The sequence below is a fragment of the Suricata suricatta genome, chromosome 9, assembly GCF_006229205.1.
Source record: "Suricata suricatta isolate VVHF042 chromosome 9, meerkat_22Aug2017_6uvM2_HiC, whole genome shotgun sequence".
NCBI classification, from domain to species: domain Eukaryota; kingdom Metazoa; phylum Chordata; class Mammalia; order Carnivora; family Herpestidae; genus Suricata; species Suricata suricatta.
Genome location: NC_043708.1, coordinates 59,782,552 through 59,806,159, shown reverse-complemented (window position 1 = coordinate 59,806,159; position 23,608 = coordinate 59,782,552). Strand labels below are relative to the sequence as shown.

At 37.6% G+C, this 23,608-nt stretch overlaps 2 protein-coding genes across 5 annotated transcripts in view; one reads left to right on the top strand and one right to left on the bottom strand.

Moving 5' to 3' along the window:
• LOC115301686 overlaps positions 1–3,925 on the bottom strand; it is a 37,254-nt gene extending 33,329 nt beyond the window's left edge. Inside the window, exon 1 of the mRNA XM_029951652.1 lies at positions 3,439–3,925. Coding sequence (XP_029807512.1) covers positions 3,439–3,535 — 97 coding nt within the window. The 5' untranslated portion in view covers positions 3,536–3,925. The remainder of the gene's footprint in view (positions 1–3,438) is intronic.
• Positions 3,926–4,004: 79 nt separating this feature from the next.
• SRP54 (signal recognition particle 54) overlaps positions 4,005–23,608 on the top strand; it is a 42,702-nt gene continuing 23,098 nt past the window's right edge. Inside the window, exons 1-5 of one of the 4 annotated variants that reach the window (XM_029951648.1) lie at positions 12,785–12,894; positions 13,872–13,980; positions 15,065–15,175; positions 18,448–18,539; positions 19,497–19,581. In XM_029951648.1, the coding sequence (XP_029807508.1) occupies positions 15,098–15,175; positions 18,448–18,539; positions 19,497–19,581 (255 nt within the window). In that variant the 5' untranslated portion in view covers positions 12,785–12,894; positions 13,872–13,980; positions 15,065–15,097. Of the gene's footprint in view, positions 4,243–10,656; positions 10,747–12,784; positions 12,895–13,871; positions 13,981–15,064; positions 15,176–18,447; positions 18,540–19,496; positions 19,582–23,608 lie in introns of those variants that run through there. The other 3 variants (XM_029951646.1, XM_029951647.1, XM_029951649.1) reach the window with 3 other exon arrangements.

Here is a 23,608-nt window from a genome sequence, read left to right as displayed (position 1 = left end):
AGGCAGAGAGAGAAAAAAGGACCGAGGATCCAAGTGGGTTCCACGATGACAGGAGTGAACCTGATGCCAGGCTTGAATTCACAAACTGTGAGACCATACCTGAGTTGGATGCTCAACTGACTGAGCCACCCAGGTGTCCCAAAGTACAAAAGTACTTTAGAGAAAAGTATTAATTCTTTAGAGAAAAGTATAATTGCTGTTTAAAGTTTATTTTATTTTGAGAGAGTGTATGTGCATGGAAGTGGGGGAGGGGCAGAGAGCAAGAATCCCAAGCAGATTCCGTGCCCTCAGTGCAGAGCCTGATGCATGACTCGATCTCAGAAATCAAATCGCAAGATCATGACCTACGCCAAAATCAAGAGTCAGATGCCTAACTGACCCAGCCGCCCTAAAAGTATAATTATTTTGATCTGATAGAAAAATTTTAAGAGGTACCAATTTAAAAAAGAGTACCAATTTGCTTAGTACACCTTGTTAGTTTTTGAAAAACAAAACAAAACAAAACAAAACAACAAAAAACTATTTTTGTTACCTCATAAATTCATATGGTTTCAATAAAGACTGGAATATCTTTGTTATACTGATACTTGCTCAGTGGTAACACAATATGGAACTGACATGGTATACTTTCTGACAAATATAACTAGAAACTTGGCTTTGCTTTTTAGATTTGTGGGAATTTCAAAGAACTTCCAACAGCTCTGTAGCTGCCGCTCACAAACAGGTCCACTTCTGGTCAGTTAAGATATACCTAAAATATAGGATACAGTGAAGCTTCTAGTCACCTGCTGTTATCTTATTTACACATTAAATATTTTTTGATGATTTTGTTAATTTTCTTAGAGCAAAACTTAATTTTCTATCCTTTGTAATTTGATTCTTAATAGAAACTCCTTTGGGCTGTGTGTTTGGCTTACTCATTTGTATTTGCATATCTAAGAAAATTCAGGCGGTGGCTTCAGAATAGCATTTCTTAACAGATAGCTGTTCGAATGTATTTTTTAAAAATATGCTTAACGGGGGGGGGGGGGGGGGGGGGGGCACTTGCAGTTCTGGCTCTCAGCTCTCCTCACTTAATGGATTGCAGTCCCTTTCCTACACTTTGAAATCTAGATCAAGAGCCCACTTTATATACATACAGGAAATAGAAGAGAACAGATGCTCTGCCACAAGATCGGAATCGATTAGCTGAGGTCCTGCTATATTTTTTTAATTCCATGTATTTATTTATTTATGGGGGGGGTGGATCTTTGTGTGCTTTGCCCTCAGACTTGGTTCTTCTTCCTACATTGGTATTCATTCTCTTCCTAGATTTTTGGCTTAAGCTGTACCAAGGTAAAAATGTAGACTCCCATCTTTATTTTTTCTACATCTTCAGTTTATTAGGCGTTGACATGTGCTTGGTTCTGCCCTTGTTCAAGCTTCTAGTTCTACCAGCCCGATCCTAGAGGACCTCAGGTCTTGCTGTGATAATCCCACTATTCCTTCAGAGATCAAGAATATTCCGGGGTGCCTGGGTGGCTCAGTCCGTAAAGTGTCTGACTTTGGCTCATGGTCTCATGGGTGTGGGTTCCAGCTCTGTGTCAGGCACTCTGCTATCAGCACAGAGCCTGCTTGGGATCCTCTGTCCTCTTCTTTCTCTGCCCCTTCCCTGCTCATTCTCTTTTCAATCTCTCTCTCTCTCAAAATGCCATACTCAATACCTATTAATATAGTATAAAAATTTAAAGAGTATTATACTTATTAAATGTCTAAGAAAATGTCATACAAATAAGATATTATGCAAATGACAATGCTAGAGATAAAAGATACTTTCTTTTCCTTGAAGAAGGAAATTAGAACAATAAAAAATGGTTAACTGGAAGAATCTTTTGTGCTCTCTTTAGAGCCACTTCATAAAAAAGTATACTAAGAATTTCAGCTTGGGAAGATGAGAAAGTTTTGGAGACAGATGTGATGGTTGCACAATGTAAATGTATGCAATGTCATTGAAATGTACACTTAAAAATAGTTTAAAATGGTGTAAATTTTAAATGTATTTTAAATGTAAATTTTAAAATGGTAAAATTTTATGCTATGTATATTTTACCACTTAAAAAAGGTATACTAGTAAGTTGCCTTTTAAGATTTATGTTAAAACACTCCATTTAAAGCAAAGTGACACCTTCATTTCTTAAAATACTCAATAAATATTCTCAGAAATTCATTGTTGTTTTTTAAATCATTGAAACAATTGCATGAGCTCTCTGACTACAGGATCTGCTGGAGAAAGGCACAGAAAGAGCTTTTTAAAAAAGTAAAAGTGTACTCTTAAGCCTGTGATACTGGGTCTTCTTGTTCACAAAATTATCATCCAAAACACGCCTGCAAGTTTTCCTGATTTTGAAAAATGGAACTCTCAACTGATGTCTCTGAAACTGGAGATTTAGATTACAAAAGGTTTTACAAAACAAATTTCGATAGGAATATTTTAGTAATTGTGCAATTGCCAGAACCAGGCAGTAGGTGGCATTTTTTTGTAGGCACTCAAGGTCTTTTGGAATAAAAGATCTTGTGTTGAGGAATGCAGGAAAAAAAAAAAAAGAAACTAGTACTGTTTTATGAACAATTGGGTATGACAGATAAAACTGGCAATACAAGATTTAAATGAGACTGAGCATATTTTGACTCCGCAATTTCAATCTTGAATCTACCTGTCTGGTTTTGTCTGCTTCCCAGGCTAACTCTCAACTATCAGTTTTCCAAGCTAATTTCAATTTGGGATTTCAATTAAATCCCCCCAAATGTGTAAAGTGTCTGACTTTACTTTTACTTTGGGTAAAAATACCCAAACCCACTGATTGACTAATAGCATCACAAAGAAAGAGAGTTCTAGGAAGAAGTCAAGTTTGGAACTTATTAGCACACATGAATAAAAACTCTATCCCTTGCCTCATCCCGGAAAAACTGCTATTAAATTCATGGTCCATTTTCCAATTGAGAAAATAAATGCACTAGCTACAGGTGATTTTGCTTGCAGGGTAAAAGTTTCCTGCGCTACAGCGTGAAACATCTTTTGGAAAGTGCTTTTTCAGGTAATAACTAACCTTCCCGGGAGTCACAAATTGGTGGGATAAGGCGGTGGGGTGGGGAGGGCGAAACCGTCCACCCCTTCTTTTCCTTCAGAAAAGGGTTAGGCACAAGGAGCTTCTAGTGGCTTGTGTGAAGTCTGCAGCACAATCACAAACAACCCAGAACCAGGTCTCCCTGCACCCAATTCCAAACTGGACTCTGAACCTGCTAAGGTTTAAAATGTGCCCCCGCCCCGGCAACCTTTCATATGGCGGAGCAGACCAGCACAGCGACCCCTAGGAGGCTTTTGGCCTCATGCTGTCTTAAGTCCCCAAGGTCAGCACCTATCTTTGCCCCAACCACTTGCGTGTGCCTCTGGTCGCTTACGGGTAGTTCTCATCCACTCGAGCAGCGCTGGGAGGTCTGCCGGAGCCACCGTACGTAGCAGCTGCATTACTGATTGTTGCGCGGAGCGAAATTCCATCTTGGAGAAGACAACAGCACCGGCGAAGGTTCGCAATGCGCACGCGCATGCGGAGTGCGGGCCGCACACCAGATCCGACACCTCGGAACCCGCCTCCTGGGGCTGCGAAACCCTAAAGCCCCGCCCCTTTTAGGTGTTCTTACGTGCGCCTAGGAAGGAAACCCTACTTTGAGTCGCACCTCCAGCTCTCACTGTTCCCGTCTCAGCTGGCAGTGCACAGCCCAGTCACTTTTTCTTAAGGTTACTTCTCGAGGCCTGAATTCTTTCCTTATATCGCATTCTTAGGGAGCATCCTATCTTGCCACTTTGCTGCTGCAGTGATTGGGCAATAAGAAACGGAATGTCCAAAAGCCAGTCGAAGCAAAGAAACATTTCAATAAACCCTTTCAGTAAAAGCACTGAAAGAACTCGGCAGGTGCCCCGGAAGCGGAAGTGTATCCTTTTCATGAGAGGCTGGACTTCGCGGAGTGGTGACGTTTCCTCATTGGGCGGAAGGTTCGGTGGCAATCGTCGGTCTTCCAGCTGGTGGGAGTTGGCGTCGCGGTGCTGGGCGCTGGAGCCCTAGTTTGTGTAGTTTGGGAAGTCGGGCTGTGGGATCGCACCTGTCTGTCTGATCCTTGCTTTTCTTGGTTTCTTCCCACGGCGCGGGGGCCTCGCGAAGGGATCCCCGGCCCCTTTGGGCCACAGCCGTAGCGGTGCCTTTTGCGGTAAGTGTCTTGCTTTTTCCCGCCCCCGACCACGGACTGGCAGCTAGGGGCAGTCTCAGCCCTGCTTGGGGGCTAGAGACTACAGAGGGAGTTGGCTTCTCTGGTCACCGACTCTCGTCACCGAGACTGAGGTGCACTGGCCCTTTTTCTTCTCGTGTGCCCCATCAGAAGTTTTATTAAAGGATGCACTGTGACCCTTTTAAGTTGTCCAGATTTACCCGAGCCAAATTAGATGTAGGCAATTACAGGCCTGGCTCTTTGCTTTGCTCTCCTGATCAAGAATTTAGATGTGGCTACTTCTCCGAAAACCTTTTGCCGTGTACCAGATTTTATTTTTCCGTGTCCTTTGTGCTTAACACATTGTTCTGCATATAGTAGGCGTTCAATAAATACTACGGGATATCAGCTCAGTGCCAATGGTGACTTCAGATATACTGATGGCTCTCTGTACATTTGACACTTTCTTGAAACTCTTTCCCCTATTGGCTTTCTTGATGCTATTTTTACTTAGTTTTTTCATATGCTTAATTCAACACAATATTTACTTATTCCTGTCTGTAGGGATACAGAAATGAATGACACAAATACTATCATTGAGGAGCTAACAGTACAGCAAGATGAGTAATGAGAAAGCCTAGTAAGTTATAAAGAGCCATGACAGCTAAAGGAACACAGATGAGGTTGCTCAGGGGGAATTTGTGACCCTGAGCAGGTTGCTAGTCCAATCCAGCCTCGGTTTCCTCATCTATCTAATAACTTATTATGGGGATGAAAGATTAGGTGACCTGTTCTGGGCAATAGCTAGAATATAAAGGTGTTGGTGCCAAAGAGGAGAGGAATTACTTCCCTTAAAACTCTTTCTCTTAATGTTTTCATGTGGTCAGTTAGTATTTTCTAATATAATAAAAGCATCTTCAAGCCCTTCGAACAGATCTCTCCTCTAATTTCACCTAACTGGAAATTCTAGATCTGCCACTGGAATTTACTAAGATAAATATAAATGGTAGCTTTTTTAAAAATTTGATTTTCTTCTGTATGCTTTTGGAGAAGGAAGGGAATTCATGAGGACTTCTATCCCTGGTAATTATTCTCAGTCTTGTTGACCACTTTTTGTTGGCTCTTTGCCATCCTTCTAACCCAAATGGGCTCTCACAGTCTCTCCTTGAGAGTCCTCATCCACCTCCATGGCTTCCATGGCATTATCCTTGTATGCCAACCATTTCCAAACTTCTGTAACTTCTCTTTTTTTTTTCCTGTAACTTCTGCCTCACGAGTGATACAGTTCTTTAGTTTCTGCAAATTCAGTAGGTCCAAAACCAAACTTAACGACCTCCACTTTTTTTTTTTTACTCTTTTCATTATTACTGTATGATACATATGAGTTTTTGACTCCTTGTTTCTTCTTGAATTTGTGATATTTGTTCAATTTTTAAAGAATAGTTAACTCTCTATTAACTCTTTAATTTTCAAACCAGTTTCTCTTTTGTCTTCCATTCTTTGGTTAATGGCATCATAGGCCATTTGGTTACTGCTTGAAATCTTGGAGTTGCTTTTTTTTTTCTTTCATTTTCTACAATCATTTGGTCATAACCTCCTGTAGCTTCTGGTTTATGGGCTTGACTTGAGCCATTTTGCTTTCTGCTTCCCTTGTTCAAGCCCACATGTCTCCACTATACTTTTGGAGTATGATTAGTGTATGTAGTCTCCTTGCTCTCAAGTTTTTCTCCCTCCAAAGTATTTGCTACATTGACTCTAATTTTTAAATTATAGAAAAGGCTTTTCTTTTTCTGTTTTCCTTTGAGGAATACTGCTTGATGCAATGATTATGAAGCCTTGGTGCACTTAATATATAGCCAGTGAAGTTTTTCAAAAAACTGTTGCCTTGTTTCACTCTCCTAATTGAGAATTTAGATGAGGCCACTTCCGCCAACACCTTTTGATGTTATTATCTGTGGAGATTGATTGACTATTTAATTTTTAGTTGATAGGTGTTAGCTAAATGTCACTGAAATAACCCATTGCTTGAAATAGCCCATTCCTCCTCTTCTGTATTTTCAGTCTATGTTCAACTTCAGAACAAACTGTTTCCAAAGAATTCTTTTGACTTGCTTTAATTTTGGTAAAAGTTTACATAAAAATTCTTGTTATGATTGGTGTACCTGGGTGGTTCAGTTGTTTAAGTATCCGACTTCAGCTCAGGTCATGATCTTGCGGTTCGTGGGTTCAAGGCCTGCGTGGGGCTCTGTGCTGACAGCTTGGAGCGTGGAGCCTGCTTCGGATTCTGTGTATTCTCTCTCTGCCCCTCCCTTCCTCCCATTCTGTCTGTCTCTCTCTCTCTCTCTCTCTCTCTCTCTCTCAAAAATAAAGAAACATTAAAAAATTAAAAACAAAATTCTTGTTATGATTGCCTGATAGCCAGAAAAGTATCTTAAAGAAATGATTCTTGTTGTTTTTGAGCTATTACCCCTTGTTGCTAATTGACTTTTTGGTATGTCTTTTCTGTGATCAAACTATGAAGTGTTGCATTCTCGTTGTTTTTCAATTAAAAGGAGTTTTAAAATTTGGAAACATTATTTTAATGAAGAGGGAGTTTCTTGATACGTTTTGACATAATTGAATATTAAAATTTGGTGCAGAATTAAAGCAGGTGTGGCAGTGATGATATTGATGTATAATTTCTCTTCTGCAGTAAGTAGAGGAGTCTTGTCTGTGTTAAGTTGATGTAATTTATTGATTTGGAGTTAGAGCTTTTCTCATGTCGAGACAATTCCTGGAACACATAGTAGGTGTTTAATGAATAATTAAATAAATCCAAGTGGCAACTTCATCTCAGTCCCCAGAATAATATCATTGTAATTCTCACAAGAAGAACTTTGAAAAATAATTAATTTTCCCTTTGATGTAAAAAATAATAGCTTTAGTCATACCAAAAATTTATAAATTACAAAAGGATGTAAATAAGAAAATGAAAATTCACCATCCAGAAATGATAAATGTAATTTGCTAATAGCTTTACTGAAATAAAATTCACATATCATACAATGCACTTAACCTGTCCATTCAGTGCTTTTTAGTGTATTGATAGAGTTGTGCAGTTATCACCACAGTCAATTTTAGAATACTTTCATCATTCCATGAAGAAACCCCATACCCATTAATAGTTGGTTAGGACTCACTCCTCCTGAGTCCTAACCAACTATTAATCCACTTTCTTTCTCTGTAGGTTTACTTCTGGACATTTCATATAAATGGAATCATATAGTATGTCATCTCTTGTCACTGGTTTCTTTCATGTAGATTATGTTTTCAATATTCGGTCATGTTGTAGGATGTATCAGTACTTCATTTCTTTTTTTCTTTTCTTTTTTTAATTGAAATTCAAGTTAGTTAACATAGAGTATAGTCTTGGCTTTAGTAGCAGAACCCAGTGACTCATCTCTTACGTATAACACCCAGTGCTCGTCCCAAGTGATGAGTCCATCACCCATTTAACCCATTCCCCCACCTGCTTTTCCCACAGCAACCCTCAGTTTGTTCTCATATTTAAGAGTCTCTTGTGGTTTGCCTCCCTTTCTGTTTTTGTCATTTTTCCTTTCCTTCCCCTGTGTTCATTGGTTGTGCTTCTCAAAGCCCACATTTGAAGTCATATGATATCTGTCTTTCTCTGACTGACTTACTACACTTAGCATAATATACTCTAGTTCCATCTACGTTGTTGCAAATGGGAAGATTTCATTCTTTTTCATTGCTGAGTAGTATTCCTCTGTGTGTGTGTGTGTGTGTGTGTGTGTGTGTGTGTGTGTGTGTATCACATCTTTATCCATTCATCAATTGATGGATGTTTGGGCTATTGTTCTTAGTGCTGCTATAAACATTGGGGTGCGTGTGCTCCTTCAAATCAGCATTTTTGTATCCTTTGGATAAATACCTAGTGGTGCATTTGCTAGGTGTTGGGACCTTGTGCATGAACTGCCCTTATTGGACTTCTGTTCTCAATGCGTTGGGAACAGGAGACTTGATGAGGTTCCAGAAAGATGTGCAGGACAGAGCCTTCCTGGTCATCAGCCAAGTGCGTCAGGAGACCCCGGCACCAGAGATATACCCACACACAGTTGCAAGCTGTTCCTGCTCTGTCCTTCCTCTGTCTGTATCTATTGTTTTGGTAAGACATTTGCTGACTAAACATTTACTGAGAGAATATAAGAGGAGCCCAGTTTGACTGGGTAGCGGATTCTGCATCAAGCATCTTGTGTGTCTGTGTCTTTATTGTGTCTGTGTCTTTCTTGTCTTTCCTTGGCTCTGTCTTAAGTGTCATTCCATGGCCTGAGTTGCAGAAAGCAACAGCTAGGTCATAGGGTAGAGTTCTATTTTTCACTTTTTGAGGAGCCTACATACTGTTTTCCAGAGTGGCTGTACCAGTTTGCATTCCCATCAACAGTACAAAAGGGTTCCCCCTTCTCTGCATCCTTGCCAACGTCTGTTGTTTCCTGAGTTGTTAGTGTAGCCATTCTGACATGTATGAGGTGGCATCTCATTGTCAATTTGATTCGTATCTCCCTGATGATGAGTGACGTTGAACATCTTTTCATGTGTCTATGAGCCATCTGGATGTCTTCTTTGAAAAAGTGTCTATTCATATTTTCTGCCCATTTCTTCACTGGATTATTTGTTTTTTGGGTGTTTAGTTTGGTAAGTTCTTTATAGATTTTGGATATTAACCTTTTATCTGATATATTATTTGCAAATCTCTTCTCCCATTCTGTTGGTTGCCTGTTAGTTTTGTTGATTGTTTCCTTTTCTGTGTTCATTTCTTTTTATTATCAAATATTCCATTTTATGGATATCACATTATTTTTACCTACTCAACAGTTGAGGAATGTTTGGGTTTTTTCTACTTTTTGGCTAGAGTGAATAATGCTGCCAATGACCATTCATGAACAAATTTTTGTTTGGATATATCTTACTTTCTCTTGGCTGTGCCTAGGATGGAATTGCTGGGTCATGTATAGTAGCTCTATGTTTAATATTCTGAGGAATTGCCAAACTGTTTCCAAGGGGCTGTACCATTTTTCATTCCTACCAGCAATATATGAAGGTTCTGATTTCCACATTCTGAACAGCACTTGTTATGTCTTTTTGACTGTAGCCATCCTATTGTGTGTGAAGTTATCTGAGTGTGCCTTTGATTTGCATTTTCCTCTAGGTTAATGTTATTTTTTGATGTTTGTTTATAGATAAAAATGGGTTATACTATAAATGCAGTTTTGTATTCTGTCCTTTGCATTTAAGCATGTGTTTAACGTTAGCAAGCATGTTTACAGAAGAATTTCCCTCATTACTTCTTCCCTTTTCATTACCTCAAGTCATAATTCTTATGAAAACTTGCCTTAATTATATGCATAGAAAATAAAATCTTTAGGAACGTATACCAAATTATTATTGGTGGTTATCCGAGGACACGAGGGTGTAAGATTAGGGGAATTATATTTTCTACCTTTAGCATTTCTGTAATGTTTGCATTTTTACAGTGAACATGTATCCTCTGTAATCACAAAACATAAATTATTATGAATTATTTCCTTGGAGGGCTCAGAATTAGTATGAAAAAATATCCATAAATTTAAGTTGTAATTATGTTATTGGTTATTCAAATATAACAATTTTAATAAATAAAATATAGATAGTCTCCATTGTTAAATAAATTTACTTTTCTGTTATCCTAGAATATGAATACATATGCTATACAGAATTTAAATATGTATCCATATATTTAGTATTATGGTCAGGAAAGCAAGTGTTGGTTTGGGCTATTGACTAGTTTATGAAAAGGTATAATGTAGGAGTGAATTTTGATATTTACTACTACTAATGTGTTTATTTAGTTTTTTAGTCTAATATTCATCCAATAAATTAGTTACTGACTAGGACTAAAAATAAGTTTTTTATAGGGATTTTCATTGTAATGGGATTTGAAATCTCTAGTCATTAGGATCTGTTTATAAAATCTCAGACCAGGCAAGGTTCTGGCAGGAATGTTTATAATTGTTTATGTAGAGAAAAGTGGCTGTTTGGACACTCCAGCTTCTGTTGAGTAATAGAATTACAGGAACATGTAATTTGGCACTAAAGTTTCCTGAGGTGGTTCCTAGGTAATGGGACAGGAACTTTAGTAGGTACGGTTGTTAAGACAATTTCTAGTTTACCAACACTTCAGATGATAGGGAGAGCCAGTTGGTATTGTTCAAGAAAACAAGGAAGTTAATGTACTAGCCGCTTGCAGACAGTTTTATATTTATTGTCTCATTTAACCCTCACAACATCCCTTCAGGGTCACTATCTTGATAATGGTATTATCTCCATTTTGCAGGTGAGGAAAGTGAGGCTCAGAGAGATTAAGTAACTTGCCCAAAGTAACTCAGCCAGTATGTAACAGAGCTGGGATTTGAATCCAAGTCTGTCAGACCCCAAAGCCCATGCTCTTTCCAGTACTTCACACTGCAGCAGGTAAGTATGAGACGTGGCCTTGTGCTTGCCTTATGAGGGCACCCCAGACTTGAGCCTGTTTCCATCACCTCACTATCCAACTCCCCTTAGTCACATTCTTGTCAGAACATGTGACTCGGACGAAGCTCCATCCTCACATATCAGATTGCAGTGGTCTTCATCATTTCTTTCTGGACATTGCAGTTATTCTGCCATGGAGAGGAGTGTGCATTTTTGCTTTCAAGATATGATTTCCTCTCTTGTAACATAACAACAAAATTTGACCCTGGAGTTTGCCAGCAGGGGCATTCAACCCTATTTTTTAAAGCATCATTCATACTATAGGACCTAAGACTGGGTAGCCAAGGGACTGTGGGAAGTCATTTTGCTTTTTTTTTTTTTTTGTAAGGAATACCTCTTCCATTCCCTAACCTGCTTGTATCATAAAATTGTGAGGGTGGAATGAGATAATAGATGTTAAATTGAATGAAATGCTATATAGTCATTTACCCTTACCTTTCCAACAGCCTCATCTAAGTAGAGATTCCTCTTTTGCGAAGTCCTAGCATACACTGCTTACTTCTAAAATCTTTTTAGTTGAACAAGAGAATTTTGAGGGAGTGTTCTTTAATTGTAAATTACTCCAATTTGAGATACAGGATTAGTTAGTAACATTAAAAAAGATGTTTTGCATTTTAGTGTGTATATTAGATCAAGGTGAAGTTCATTTTTAAGAATCTTGTTGGACATTCTTTTTTAGGGAAATTCTACAAAGTTATAATAAGTGATGGCAAATGAGTATTAATTGTACAATATCAATTACCTAGGTCATTGACTTTCTTTTGACTTACTGTCTTATCGTCATTGGTTTATTTTAGTGGTCTTAAAGGAGATATTGGAAAGACCTTTCATGACTTTGGTTCCTTAGTCTTGCTTTATTTTTAAAGTCTTAAATACATTCACTCATAAAGTTCATTTTTAATACATAACTCTGAGGATATATAAAGCAGTGAGGTCATAGGGGAGAGCAAAAGAGGCAAAAGTCCCTGCCCTCCTGTAGCTTACATTTCATTTGGGGGATATAGAGCACAAACAGTGTAAGTAAATCATATGTCAGTTGGTAGTGGAATAATAAGAAAAATAAAGAGAAGGGAGAATACAATTTTAAACAAGTGGTTAGGGAAAGCCTCACTGAGAAACTGCGTCTGGACAACCATCTGAAGGAGATGGCGGAGGGAGCTATGTTCTCCATGTGAGCCAGAGGAAGAGCACCCAGCCAGTACAAGGCCCTGAGGTGTACCGTGTAGCATCAAACAGCAAGAGGTCCATGTGGTTAAAACAGTGTGTGTGTGTGTGTGTGTGTGTGTGTGTGTGTGTGTTTGGGAGTGCCTTACAGTCCCTTTTGAAGACTTTATCTCTGCATGAAATAGGAAGGCATTGATGTTTTGAGCAGAATTCCAACACTAGAGTTTTCAGAAACACATCCTTGGAAATTACAGAGGAAATACTATATAAATAAAAGGTATTATTAGGTATGATTATTCCCCTACCAAAATGAAGGTTTTTATCATCAGGCAAAGTATAAAAAATGTGCTGCCATAAGGAAAAATGTATTAGAAAACTTCACAAAGTACCTCGGTGGCCCATTTGGTTGAGCATCCACCTTTGGCTCAGGTCGTGATCTTGCAGTTCATGAATTCCAGCCCAGCATTGGGCTTAATGTTGACCACACAGAGCCTGCTTCAGATCCTCTGTCCCCCCCATTCTCTACCCTGTGCTCCTTGCTCTCTTTCTCTCTCTAAAAAAATTTTTTTTAAAAAGGAAAGAAAACTTAACAGCAGCTTTTTTAAAAAAAGGTCTGGTCAGCATGGGAAGATAGGTTTATTTTAGTTAACTTGTATAGCTTTTTAAAATGGAGGATGATGTGTTTATGACATGACCTCTAAAAAAGTAAATTGTGATGTCATAATTAGGTTCATATCACTCCTGGTAACACAGTGGTAAGGGAGATGAACTGAAACATCTGACTCTTAATTATCTCAAGAATATTTACTTAAGCAATAATGTAGTATAAGGAATATGGGATAAGAAACAAAAAATGCTAGATTTTTTTCTTTGAAATAGTTGGTCTTTCAGGTGAAGTAACCATGTAATTGTAAACGAGTTATGGTAAGCACATTGTTTTCAATTCCATCAAGTGTTGTTCATAATTTTTTGGGGTTCTAAATTACCTACATTTATCTGAGTGGAAGTGTAGTGCTCAATCTGGAGCTCAACCTGGAATATCTCTTTGCCAGTGATAAGTCCTTGGGTGCGTTTCCTTTCCTGCTTCTTTGGACTCCCCTCATCTTTGCTTTCTCGATGTTGAATGAGTCAGCAATTTTGTCCTCCTGTTTCTCTTATTTTTCATCTCCTGTATACTCTCTATATAGGATCTAGCCTAGATTATCTTAGTTGACTATATTAGATTGGATTAACTCAGAAGAGTTACCAAAATCATTGTTTTGAATAAATGAACTCTGCTGATACTTCTTATTTACACCAGACAATTGGTATTTCTTAACTTGATTTCAGAGCCCTTTATAAACTGTATTTCTTTTTAATTAGATAGCCAGCTGTTCAGGCCAAAATGTATAATTTACTGTCTCTCAAATAATACATACTTAATAATGTGTATGTAAGGTGTATGTCCCACAATTTTCCATGTCTTCATTTCTGTTTATGCCATATCATCTTCAAATTCTTTTTTGTTGTTTTTTCCACCTATCCATATTCTACCTATATTTCAGGATCAGATTCACATTCAAAATTCTCTATACAGCCTGTTTTGTCTGTTTGAGCCTGTTGTTTTCTTCCTTAGAGTTTTTACAAAATAGTAAGTTACAAAAAAAAGGTTTTTACAGAAATAATCATTGGCTGTTGATCATAAAGTTTCTTTGCTAGCCTTGAACTAGTACTTTACTGGTATTAGTCAAAGATCTCCACAAAAACAGAACAATAGGATGTGTGTGTATATGTATGTGTGTGTGTGTGTGTGTGTGTGTGTGTGTGTGTGTGTGTGTGTACATACAAAAGGAGATTTATTATAAGGAATAATAAATGGCTCTTGTGATCATGGAGGCTAATTAAGTCCCATGATCCTGCAGTTTGGCAAGCTGGACACCCAGAAGAGCTGAGCCAGTCGTGTAGTTCCGGCCCCAAAAGGCTGGCAGGCTGGAGACCCAGGAAGAGCTGATGTTTCATTTGAGCCAGAAGGTAGGAAAAAGCTGATGTCCCAGTTCAAAGGCAGGCAGGCGACAGGAATTCTCTTAGTATTTATTTTGCCTTTCATTCATGTGTCTTGTCTTACCAGCTAGTAGATAAGCAGCCTGAGGCCAGGGACCACCTGTCATGCTTGCTTGCTCACCATCCGTGAGTCCTGCATAGTACAAGGACTTACGCGTAATGGGTATATCTGCATACTTTATAAAACCATAACATTTTAGAGCTAGAAAGGGCTTTTGAGGTTATCTTGTTTTCAGAGTTGAGGCATGAAGAACAGCTTTAAAATATGAAGATTAGTAATATTCTCCTTTCCTTGGTTGTTAGAAGAGTAAGATGAGCTCATGTAATGTGTGTGAAAAGTTAGGTGCCCTATTAATTAAAACTTTTTTTTTTTTGGCTTAGAGCACGAGTCAAAGTAGTTTACAAAGTCTTTTAATGTGACAATATTTTACCTATACAGTAGTTAATTTATTATCTTTTAATTTAATTTATTGTCTTTTAGATTAGACAATTTTTCTGGGTAGAGATTTCACCTCTTTCTTTCTCTTATTCATATTCAAATGTATGTTCAAAATGCCCATGTACAAATATATCTCCACATTTGAGATTATATCATCATTTCCTCCAAACATATTATCTGACATGTTAAATTTGTTGATTTGTATAGAATAGTCCAATTAGGTACACATAGTCAAGTGGTAGGTTTAGCTTTTGGACATGCCTATATTGAAGTGGCAGGTTGAAGCAATAGAAGTTGAGGTTACAGTATCTATTTTTTAAATGTCTGTTTATTTTTGAGAGGGAGAGAAGGCAAGCAGGGAGGGACGGAGAGAGAGACAGAGGATCCAAAGTGAGCTCTGCACTAACAGCAGCAAGATCTGAACTCAGGAACCACGAGATCATGACCTGAGACAGAGACACTCAATTGACTGAGCCACCCAGGCACTCCGAAGTTACAGTATCCAAAGACTAAAGTACATTATTTGAACTTAAATACTCTTCTTTAGAAGTCTTCAATTATGGGAGCTGGTATTGATTATTTTCAAATGTTTTTATTTAATTTTTTCTTTCATAGATTTTCTTGTAATCACATCTTAAAGCCTTCAAGATGGTACTAGCAGACCTTGGAAGAAAAATAACATCAGCATTACGCTCATTGAGCAATGCCACCATTATCAATGAAGAGGTATGTAAAATATGTGAAATACATGTGATAGCACATAATTACTAGCATTGGGAAGATGAATTATTAGTAATCTCTGTTTATGTTTTACTGTAGATTTAATAATTGTTGATAAACACTTAAAACTGGAGATACTAGGTAGTGTTTCTTTTGAGCTGACCACCTTACTGTTTAACTTTCTATAAAGAATTATAAGAAAAGAAACAACAAAAAACCCCAAACCTTAACGTGTAAAAGTGATATACATTTTATGTTTTAAAAAGGGCTGAGGTCTGGAGATACACTTTTCTTTCTCTTTTGATGAGTTCATTATCCTGCTTCTTTCTTCTTGGCTAGGCATCTATGCATTTCACCTTTTTTCTATTTGACTTTTGTTTAGCATTCTCATAAAAGGCTAGTATTTCTATTTTGTCTGCTTTGATTCATTTTCTCTGAAATCCTCAGGTTGTTTTTAGAGATTTGTAAGCTGACTCCTTATATGGTATCTGAACTATTCTTCCTTCTGGCTTTCTTGTTTTAAGTTTAAAATATTTCTTTCTGGAGGTGCCTGGGTGGCTCAGTTGGTTGAGCATCCAACTCATGATTTCAGCTCAGGTCATGGTCCCAGGGTCCCAGGGTCATGGGATCAAGTCTCACTTTGGCTCTATGCTGAGTGTGATTGTTGTGCTGAATGTGGAGCCTGCTAAGATTCTCTCTCTGCTTCTCTCTCTCTGTCTCTCTCTCTCTCTCCCCCCACCTCACTCTTACTCTCTCTTCTTCCCTCTCTCTCTCCCTCTACTGCCCCTCTTTCTCTCTAAAATAAAAATAATATATTAAAATAATTCTTAAAATATTTATTTCTGTTATTTTCCCCCCCGTATCTTGTGTCTTAATGATTTGTCAATTGAAAAAAATGAGAGTCCACAAGTATACTTTATATTTTGTGGTACCAATGGGAGAGTACTGTATTTGGTTTAAGAAGACCTTGTTTAATGACCTACTTAGTAGCTTGTGATAAAAATCTGGGCAAGTCAACTTCACATTACTTAATATATAAAATGAGAAAAAAGCATTTACTTTACAAGATGGTTTTAAGGATCAAATGAAATCATAGATGAAAAGTACTCTTTAGGGGCGCCTGATAGCTCAGTCATTAAGCGTCCGACTTCGGCTCAGGTCATGATCTCATGGTTCATGAGTTTGAGCCCCTCATCAGGCTCTGTGCTGACAGCTCGGATCTTGGAGCCTGCTTTGGATTCTCTGTCTCCCTCTCTCCCTGCCCCTCCCTGCTCGTGCTGTGTCTCTGTCTCTCTGTCTCTTAAAAATAAACATTAAAAAAAATTTTTTTTAAAAGAAAAGTACTTTCTAACTTGGAAGTTAAAAAAAATTTTTTTTTATTAAAAAAATGAATTCCAGTGTAGTTAACAAACAGTGCTATATTGATTTTAATACAGTGTACAACATGGTGATTCAGTAGTTCCGTACATTACTCAGTGCTCACTGAAATAAATTCTAATGCAGAATTTGTTATCAATTTTTAAATAAGCTAATGGTATTGAATAATTTTGGGACTGTCTTTGAATTTAGCTAGTCCAACCTCTTAGTTAACAGCAACAGAAAGTCAGTTTCACATGTTTTTTTATCAGAAGAACCAGGATTAGTGAGTGTCTTTTTTCTAATTCCTCATCCAGTGCTTTTTCTTTTTTTAAAAATGTTTTAATGTTTATTATTTTTGAGAGAAAGATCACGAGTGGGAGAAGGGAAGAGAGAGAGAGAGGGAGACACAGAATCAGAAGGAGGCTCCAGGCTCTGAGCTGTGAGCATAGAGCCCAACATGGGGCTTGAACTTATGAGATGTGAGATCATGACCTGAGCCAAAGTCGGATGCTTAACTGACTGAGCCACCCACTTTTTTTCCCTATTAATTATTATTAAATGATAAATCATAAGTCACTATTGTTTAGTCTATGGAATTCAGAATAAATAAAACAACAGCTTTCCAAACAGTTTTTCCTATTGTGTAACCCTTATGCTGTTTATGTTTATAGTGGAGAAAAAAAGAAACCAAGAAGAACTCAGTGGGAAGTAGAGTAACAGCTGCTGCTTGAATTAGCAAACATCTCTGTTCTTAGTACTTTGCTGCTAGGGAATTAACAAGAAGAAATCCCTCTAATGAAAGATCAGTTCCATTTTTATCAGCCCCTTTTAATGAGAGATAGAGAGATCCATAAGCCTCTGTAGGATGTACAAAGTGAGTTGAAGATGGAAATTCATTCAAGAAGATTGGAGGGACTACATTTTTTTTTTTAAAGATTTTATTTTTGAGTAATCTCTGCAACCAGTGTGGAGCTCAAACCCACAGCCTGAGATCGAGTGTCGCACTGTCCACTAGGTGCCCCAAGGCCTACATTTTTGCAGGCACCAGGGATATAGCAGTGACAAAATAGACTACAAAATCCCTTCCCTCACTGAGCTTACAGTTTAATGTGTGAATACTTATTTACAATGAGCAACAAAGGTCTCATCTTTTTTTTAAGACTTTATAGTTTATAACCTTTTAACTACAGTGCCTTGTAACTCAGCAAATATAAGTTTTCTTTCAATGTTTATTTATTTTGAGAGAGAAAGAGCATGAGCAGGAGAGGGGAAGGAGAGAGTGAAAGAGAGAGAATCCCAAGCAGGCTCCCAGCATAGAGCTCAGTGTGAGGCTCGAACTCACAAACCATGAGCTTATGACCTGAGCCGAAATTGAGTGGAAGGAACGCTTAACCAACTGAGCCACCCAGGTGGCCCGATAGTGAGTTATGAATGGAGAATAGCTTTCTTTTCAACTTTGTTCCTCTGCTTTGAGTGGAAATAGGAAGACTGCTAGGTCAGACTTGGTTATTTTTTTGTTACATTTTCCTCCCTGGTAGTCCAGTTAAGCAGATATAGTGAATATAAAGTGCTGAGTATCAACAACAGAAGGTGTTCAATGGCAGCGTCTATTGCATCGTAACTTTGGCTTAAAGAAAAAGTCTTTAGTACTGTCACTTTAATATAGTAATAAAATTGTGATAATTAATGTTTGGTTGTCTAAAACTAAATGGCATGTCTTATTTTGACAGCATGATTAGACAAGGCAAATTGAAAAACTTTTTTTCCTCTGTGTAGTAGTATTTTATGGTACTAAAACAATACATTAGTATATGATGACTAATCAGCCATTGTTTTTATAAGATTGAAATGATACACCGGGAGTGTTAAACTTTTTTACGGGGGGAGTGTTAAATTTTTTTGTATTTATTTATTTGCAGGTATTAAATGCTATGCTAAAAGAAGTATGTACAGCATTATTGGAAGCAGATGTTAATATTAAATTAGTGAAGCAACTAAGAGAAAATGTAAAGTAAGTTAAATTAATCAGGTAAACAGCAGACAAAACTAAATTTAGTTTACTGGGATGAGGAGCAAACCAGAAAAATCTGCTATATCAAGAAATGTTTCTGCTTATAAGCATTTGAAAAGAATAGAACTCATATGTTGCAAGACTGCATTTATAGTGTTTCCATAATGATGTTTCAAAGAATAAACTACATGTGGCTTTCATTTAATTATGGATTTCTTTCCATTTTACTCCTTTATTTGGATGGATTCAATCATATACAGTATAGCATTTCAATATAAGAGCCTTTTAACAGTTCTTCATAGAAAAGTGGTGCCATTTTATCCTCTTGAGGCTTAAGATGACATTAATCAGCCTCCCTCATTATTGGAAAATTGTATTCATTTCTTGTTCTCCTTTTGGAGTTTTTGTACATATTTGAATGAGGAAGTAATGTGCGTCGTCTCCATTATTGTGTTCATTGGGAAAGGGACTGGCTGGGGCACACTCACAGAATAATGCAGGCACCGCAGTTAACTGCTTGAATCCTCGCCCTTGTCCTGTCCAGGCCATTGCTCCCTTTTATATTGTTAGACTGGGCAGTAAATGTAGAACTCCTGGCATTTACACATTTGGAATTAGAGAAATTAATCCTATTTTCCGCTGGGTGTAAAGATATATAAAATATATATGTAAAAATAAGTAAATAAAATTAATACTTTGTGGTGGTATAAAGACAAATTAATATTTAGACATTATAAAAAACCTTGAAAAACTAACCAAACTCTTGCAATCTAATATTTCCTGATCAATTTTTTAGGAGATAGACTTATGAATCTGTAGTAATTATATGCATGAATGTCAGAGGACTACTAATGGGAAAGATTGAATATTTTTACAGTCTTTGGAGCAGAAACTGTTTTTCAGTGCATCTTAACTGGCTTTTCTCTCTCCTACCTACAAATAACCATCATCCTGAAGGTCTGCTATTGATCTTGAAGAGATGGCATCTGGTCTTAACAAAAGAAAAATGATTCAGCATGCTGTATTTAAGGAACTTGTGAAGGTAAGAGTATATATATAAGGGTTATGCTGTGATTCTCTGTAGACTCCAGTGAGTAAAAATACGTTAGCACTGCAAAAAATTTTTTCAGAATACTTTTCTATATTTTTATAGAATATTCATCTGTATTAAAAATATTAATGGAAGGATCATTAACTTTTCTAAAGGGATCTATTTTTAATCATTGACTTTTCTGAATACAGAGTTCTGAGTATAGATATGAAAGGCCACTACTATTCCTGCAAAAATTCCCAATGCCAGGTTACAAAAAGTAAAACTTCACTATAGATTAATTGACGGAAGGGCCTCTCTTGTGTTTATCCTCTTTAATACCAGGTTTTGCCTGTTGGTCTTGCTTTTATATGGAAAGTCACTCTTGACAAATCTTCTCTTCTGAACTGTTCATTGTTTAGAGATATCCCTTTGAAAAGACCTAATATCCCATCTCTTGCTTACATTATGAGGAATTGGTGAAATTTTATTTTGCAAGTAGTAATATAGCCTATTGCCGTGTATCACCTTAGAACTGATTTTGCTTCTGTGGCCATGAAAATTATGGTGAGAATCCTAGAGCTTTAAAAACTAAGTATGGTCTTGGGGCACCTGGGTGGCTCAGGTCTTGGTGTCAGGGTTGGGAGACTGAGCCCTGTGTTGGGCACCAAGCTGTGCATGGAGTCACTTAAGATGATCTCTTTCTCTCTCTCGCCCCCGCTATACCCACTCCCTCTGCTCCTCTTGTGCATTCTCTCTCTCCATCAAAAAAAAAGGGGGTGCATGGGTGGCTCATTTGGTTGAGCGTCCGACTTCGGCTCAGGTCATGATCGTGCGATCCATGGGTTCGAACCCCACATTGGCCTCTCTGCTGACAGTTCAGAGCCTGGAGCCTGCTTCGGATTCTGTGTCTCTCTCTCTCTCTCAAAAATAAATAAACATTAAAAAAATTTTTTTAAAGTAGGTATAGATCCAATGGTGGGGGGAAGAAAGGAACTATAAAAACTTTTTTTAGAGCAACAGATGTCTGCTAGTGACCTTCTAGTATTTTTCCGTTTATTTTGTGAATAGTTTCATTTACTCCTTTGGTTTCAGCAGAGCTGATTGATACTTTGAAAAAGTATAGTATCTCTGATGGTTATGTCATTTCTTGTAGTCTTATAGCCTAATAAATAAAAAAAGAAATTCAGACCTAGGTGAGGTCAGAGAATTTATCCAATCATGCCTCTCCATTTGTAGTTGAGAAAAGTGAGACACTGGTAGACCCAGGGCTGTTATCCAAACTCCTTGTAGGATTCCTTGCATTATTTCCAGTTTGCTTTTCATTTAGCATTTGAAATAGAAAATGTGCCTCTGTAGGCAAAATTCTGGTGCATTAACTGCTTTGTTAGGAAGCATTTATTGAGTACCTATTTTATTTTAGATGATATGCCAAATGCTGCTGATAGTAGAGATAAATTAGACTGGTCCCTATGCTCAGAAGCTTATTTATGGTCTAGAGTAATGATGCCCAATGCAAGGTCAAAACTTTTGATAATAATACTAAGATCTTATTTGCCTTTTTTGCCTTTTTTATTGTTTGATATTTGCACTAACAGTGCAACTAATAACAGAAATTACTAGTTGTCTTGACCCTTGAGTATGCACATGTCTTTATAAGATTTTGTGTGATGTGACAGAAAGCGTATAGAAAGCTCCTTTAACGAATACTGAAATTTGATGATTATGTTGAAGAAAGCACATGTGATTATTTGCTCGCTGAGCTAGCTGCTTCTTTCATAAAACACCATTTTTATGTGAACAAACGACAGACAGGTAATCTGGTAAGTCAGACTTGAATAAGATTTTCAAGTAAAGTGAGCCTGTCACTTTAGGCAGATAATTAATAATATTGTGGCCAGTGATAAAATTTGAGCTTTCCAGTGAAAACTAGAAACTTATATCTCTATCATGAGTTTGATAGGATCCCAGTATATTTCTGATGAGATCAGTATTGATATAATAAATGTTTTGATGTTGTTTAGTGAAATGTGTCATTGACTGATATATGATGTTACAAATCCATGTACCAGCATAAGATCCATTCAAAGAACAAGATAGAGTAATAACAGATTTTAGTGTAATAGAATCTGAAAGTTTATATGGTTTCAGATTCTACATTGCAACTAACCTTTACAAGCTACTGTAATTATAAAAGAGTCCTGAGACTGGAAAGTACTGCTGTTCTAGGGTACAGGAAGAAGAGGAAATTGGTTTATAAAATAATTAGTCATTAAAACACATATGTTCCAAATTTAGGTCCACAGAGAGCCGAGTGCTTCTGCTGTGGGATCTAGAGAATGGAGGTGAATGTAGGGGGGCAGAAATGTTCTGAGAGGATCTAGAGGGAGGGAGAGTGAATTTATGTTTAAGATAGATTTTTTGCCCATTTCAAAAGTTTTCTTATGGCTGTGCCTGAGAAAGAGATTAAATGTGTTCCCTTTTCCTCCCTTCTCTACTACATGACTTTCCTTGAAATTTAGGTATAATATGGACCAAGTGATCTTTATGGTATTATCTAGTGTGGGCACTGCAAACTTTCTTTTAAGGACTAGATAGCTTCGGTTTCGCCATGTGATTTGTGTTGTGCAGCTACCCAGCTCTATTGTATCACATAAGTAGTAAATGAATGGGCATGGCAGTGTTCCATAAAAACTTTATTCACACGCAGTTTGCTAGTCTTTGGTCCAGGACATTAACTACTATTATGCCTTTATTATCATGTGGAGATACATGCTTCTGGATCTAAACAGCTGACTTGAAAATGAACTGTTTTTTAAACTTTTTAAAATAATGTTTATTTATGAGAGAGAGAAAGAGAGAGCAAGCGAGCGATCAGGGGAGAAGGAGAGGAAGAGGGAGACACAGAATCCGAAGCAGGCTTCAGGCTCCTGGCTCCTAGCCACACAGAACCCGATGCAGGGCTCGAACCACGAGCTGAGATCATGACTGGAACCGAAGTCGGACACTCAACTCACTGAGCCACCCAGTCGCTATTGAACTGTTTTTTTTTTAAATGAATTTTAAAAAGGCCTCATGTTTGTTAGTTTGGGGGCTGTCTATATAGGAACCTTAATTTCCCACTGACTAATGAAATTGGTGATTATTTTTTACTAGCCTTTAAATATAATAACTTTATAGAACAGTAGGTGTTTGGCATTGGAGAATTTGACATTTGACTGACCTGGAAAGGCTTTCACATGTAATTTCTAGTTTTGCTCATACATAAACATTTGTTAAATTGAACATGAAAATAGGTGTTGTCCAAGTACAGTGTACGGTAGCCACAAGCTGTATGTGGTATTGTGCACTTTTAGTGTGGTTAGTCCACCCTGAGATGTGCTACAAGTATGAAATAGACACCAAATTTGAAGACCTCGTATAGGAAAAGGGAATATTAAAATATCTCATTTATTTTTAAATATAGATTACATGTTGAAATGACATTTTGGTTTATTGGGTTAAATAAAGAATTAAAGTTGGTACCACTTATTTTTACCTTCTTTAATGTTACTACAAGAAATCTGTTTATTTAGGGGCGCCTGGGTGGCTCAGTTGGTTGAGCATTCGGCTTTGGCTCAGGTCATAATCTCACAGTTTGTGGGTTTGAGCCCCACATCAGGCTCTGTGCTGACATCTAGCTCAGAGCCTGGAGCCTGTCTTCGGATTCTGTCTCTCTTTCTCTCTGACCCTCCCCTGTTCACACTGTCTCTCTCACTCAATAATAAATAAAACGTTAAAAACATTAAAAAAAATCTGTTTATTTATTTAAATGTTTTATTATTGATTTGAGAGAGAAAGACAGAGTGCAAGTAGGGGAAGGACAGAGAGGGAGACACAGAATCTGAAACAGGCTCCAGGCTCCAACCTGTCAGCAAAGAGCCCGATGCAGGGCTTGAACTCATGAACTGTATGTGAGATTATGACCTGAGCCAAAGTCAAACACTTAACCAACTGAGCCACCTAGGCACCCTTGTTGTATACTAGAAATTTAAAAATT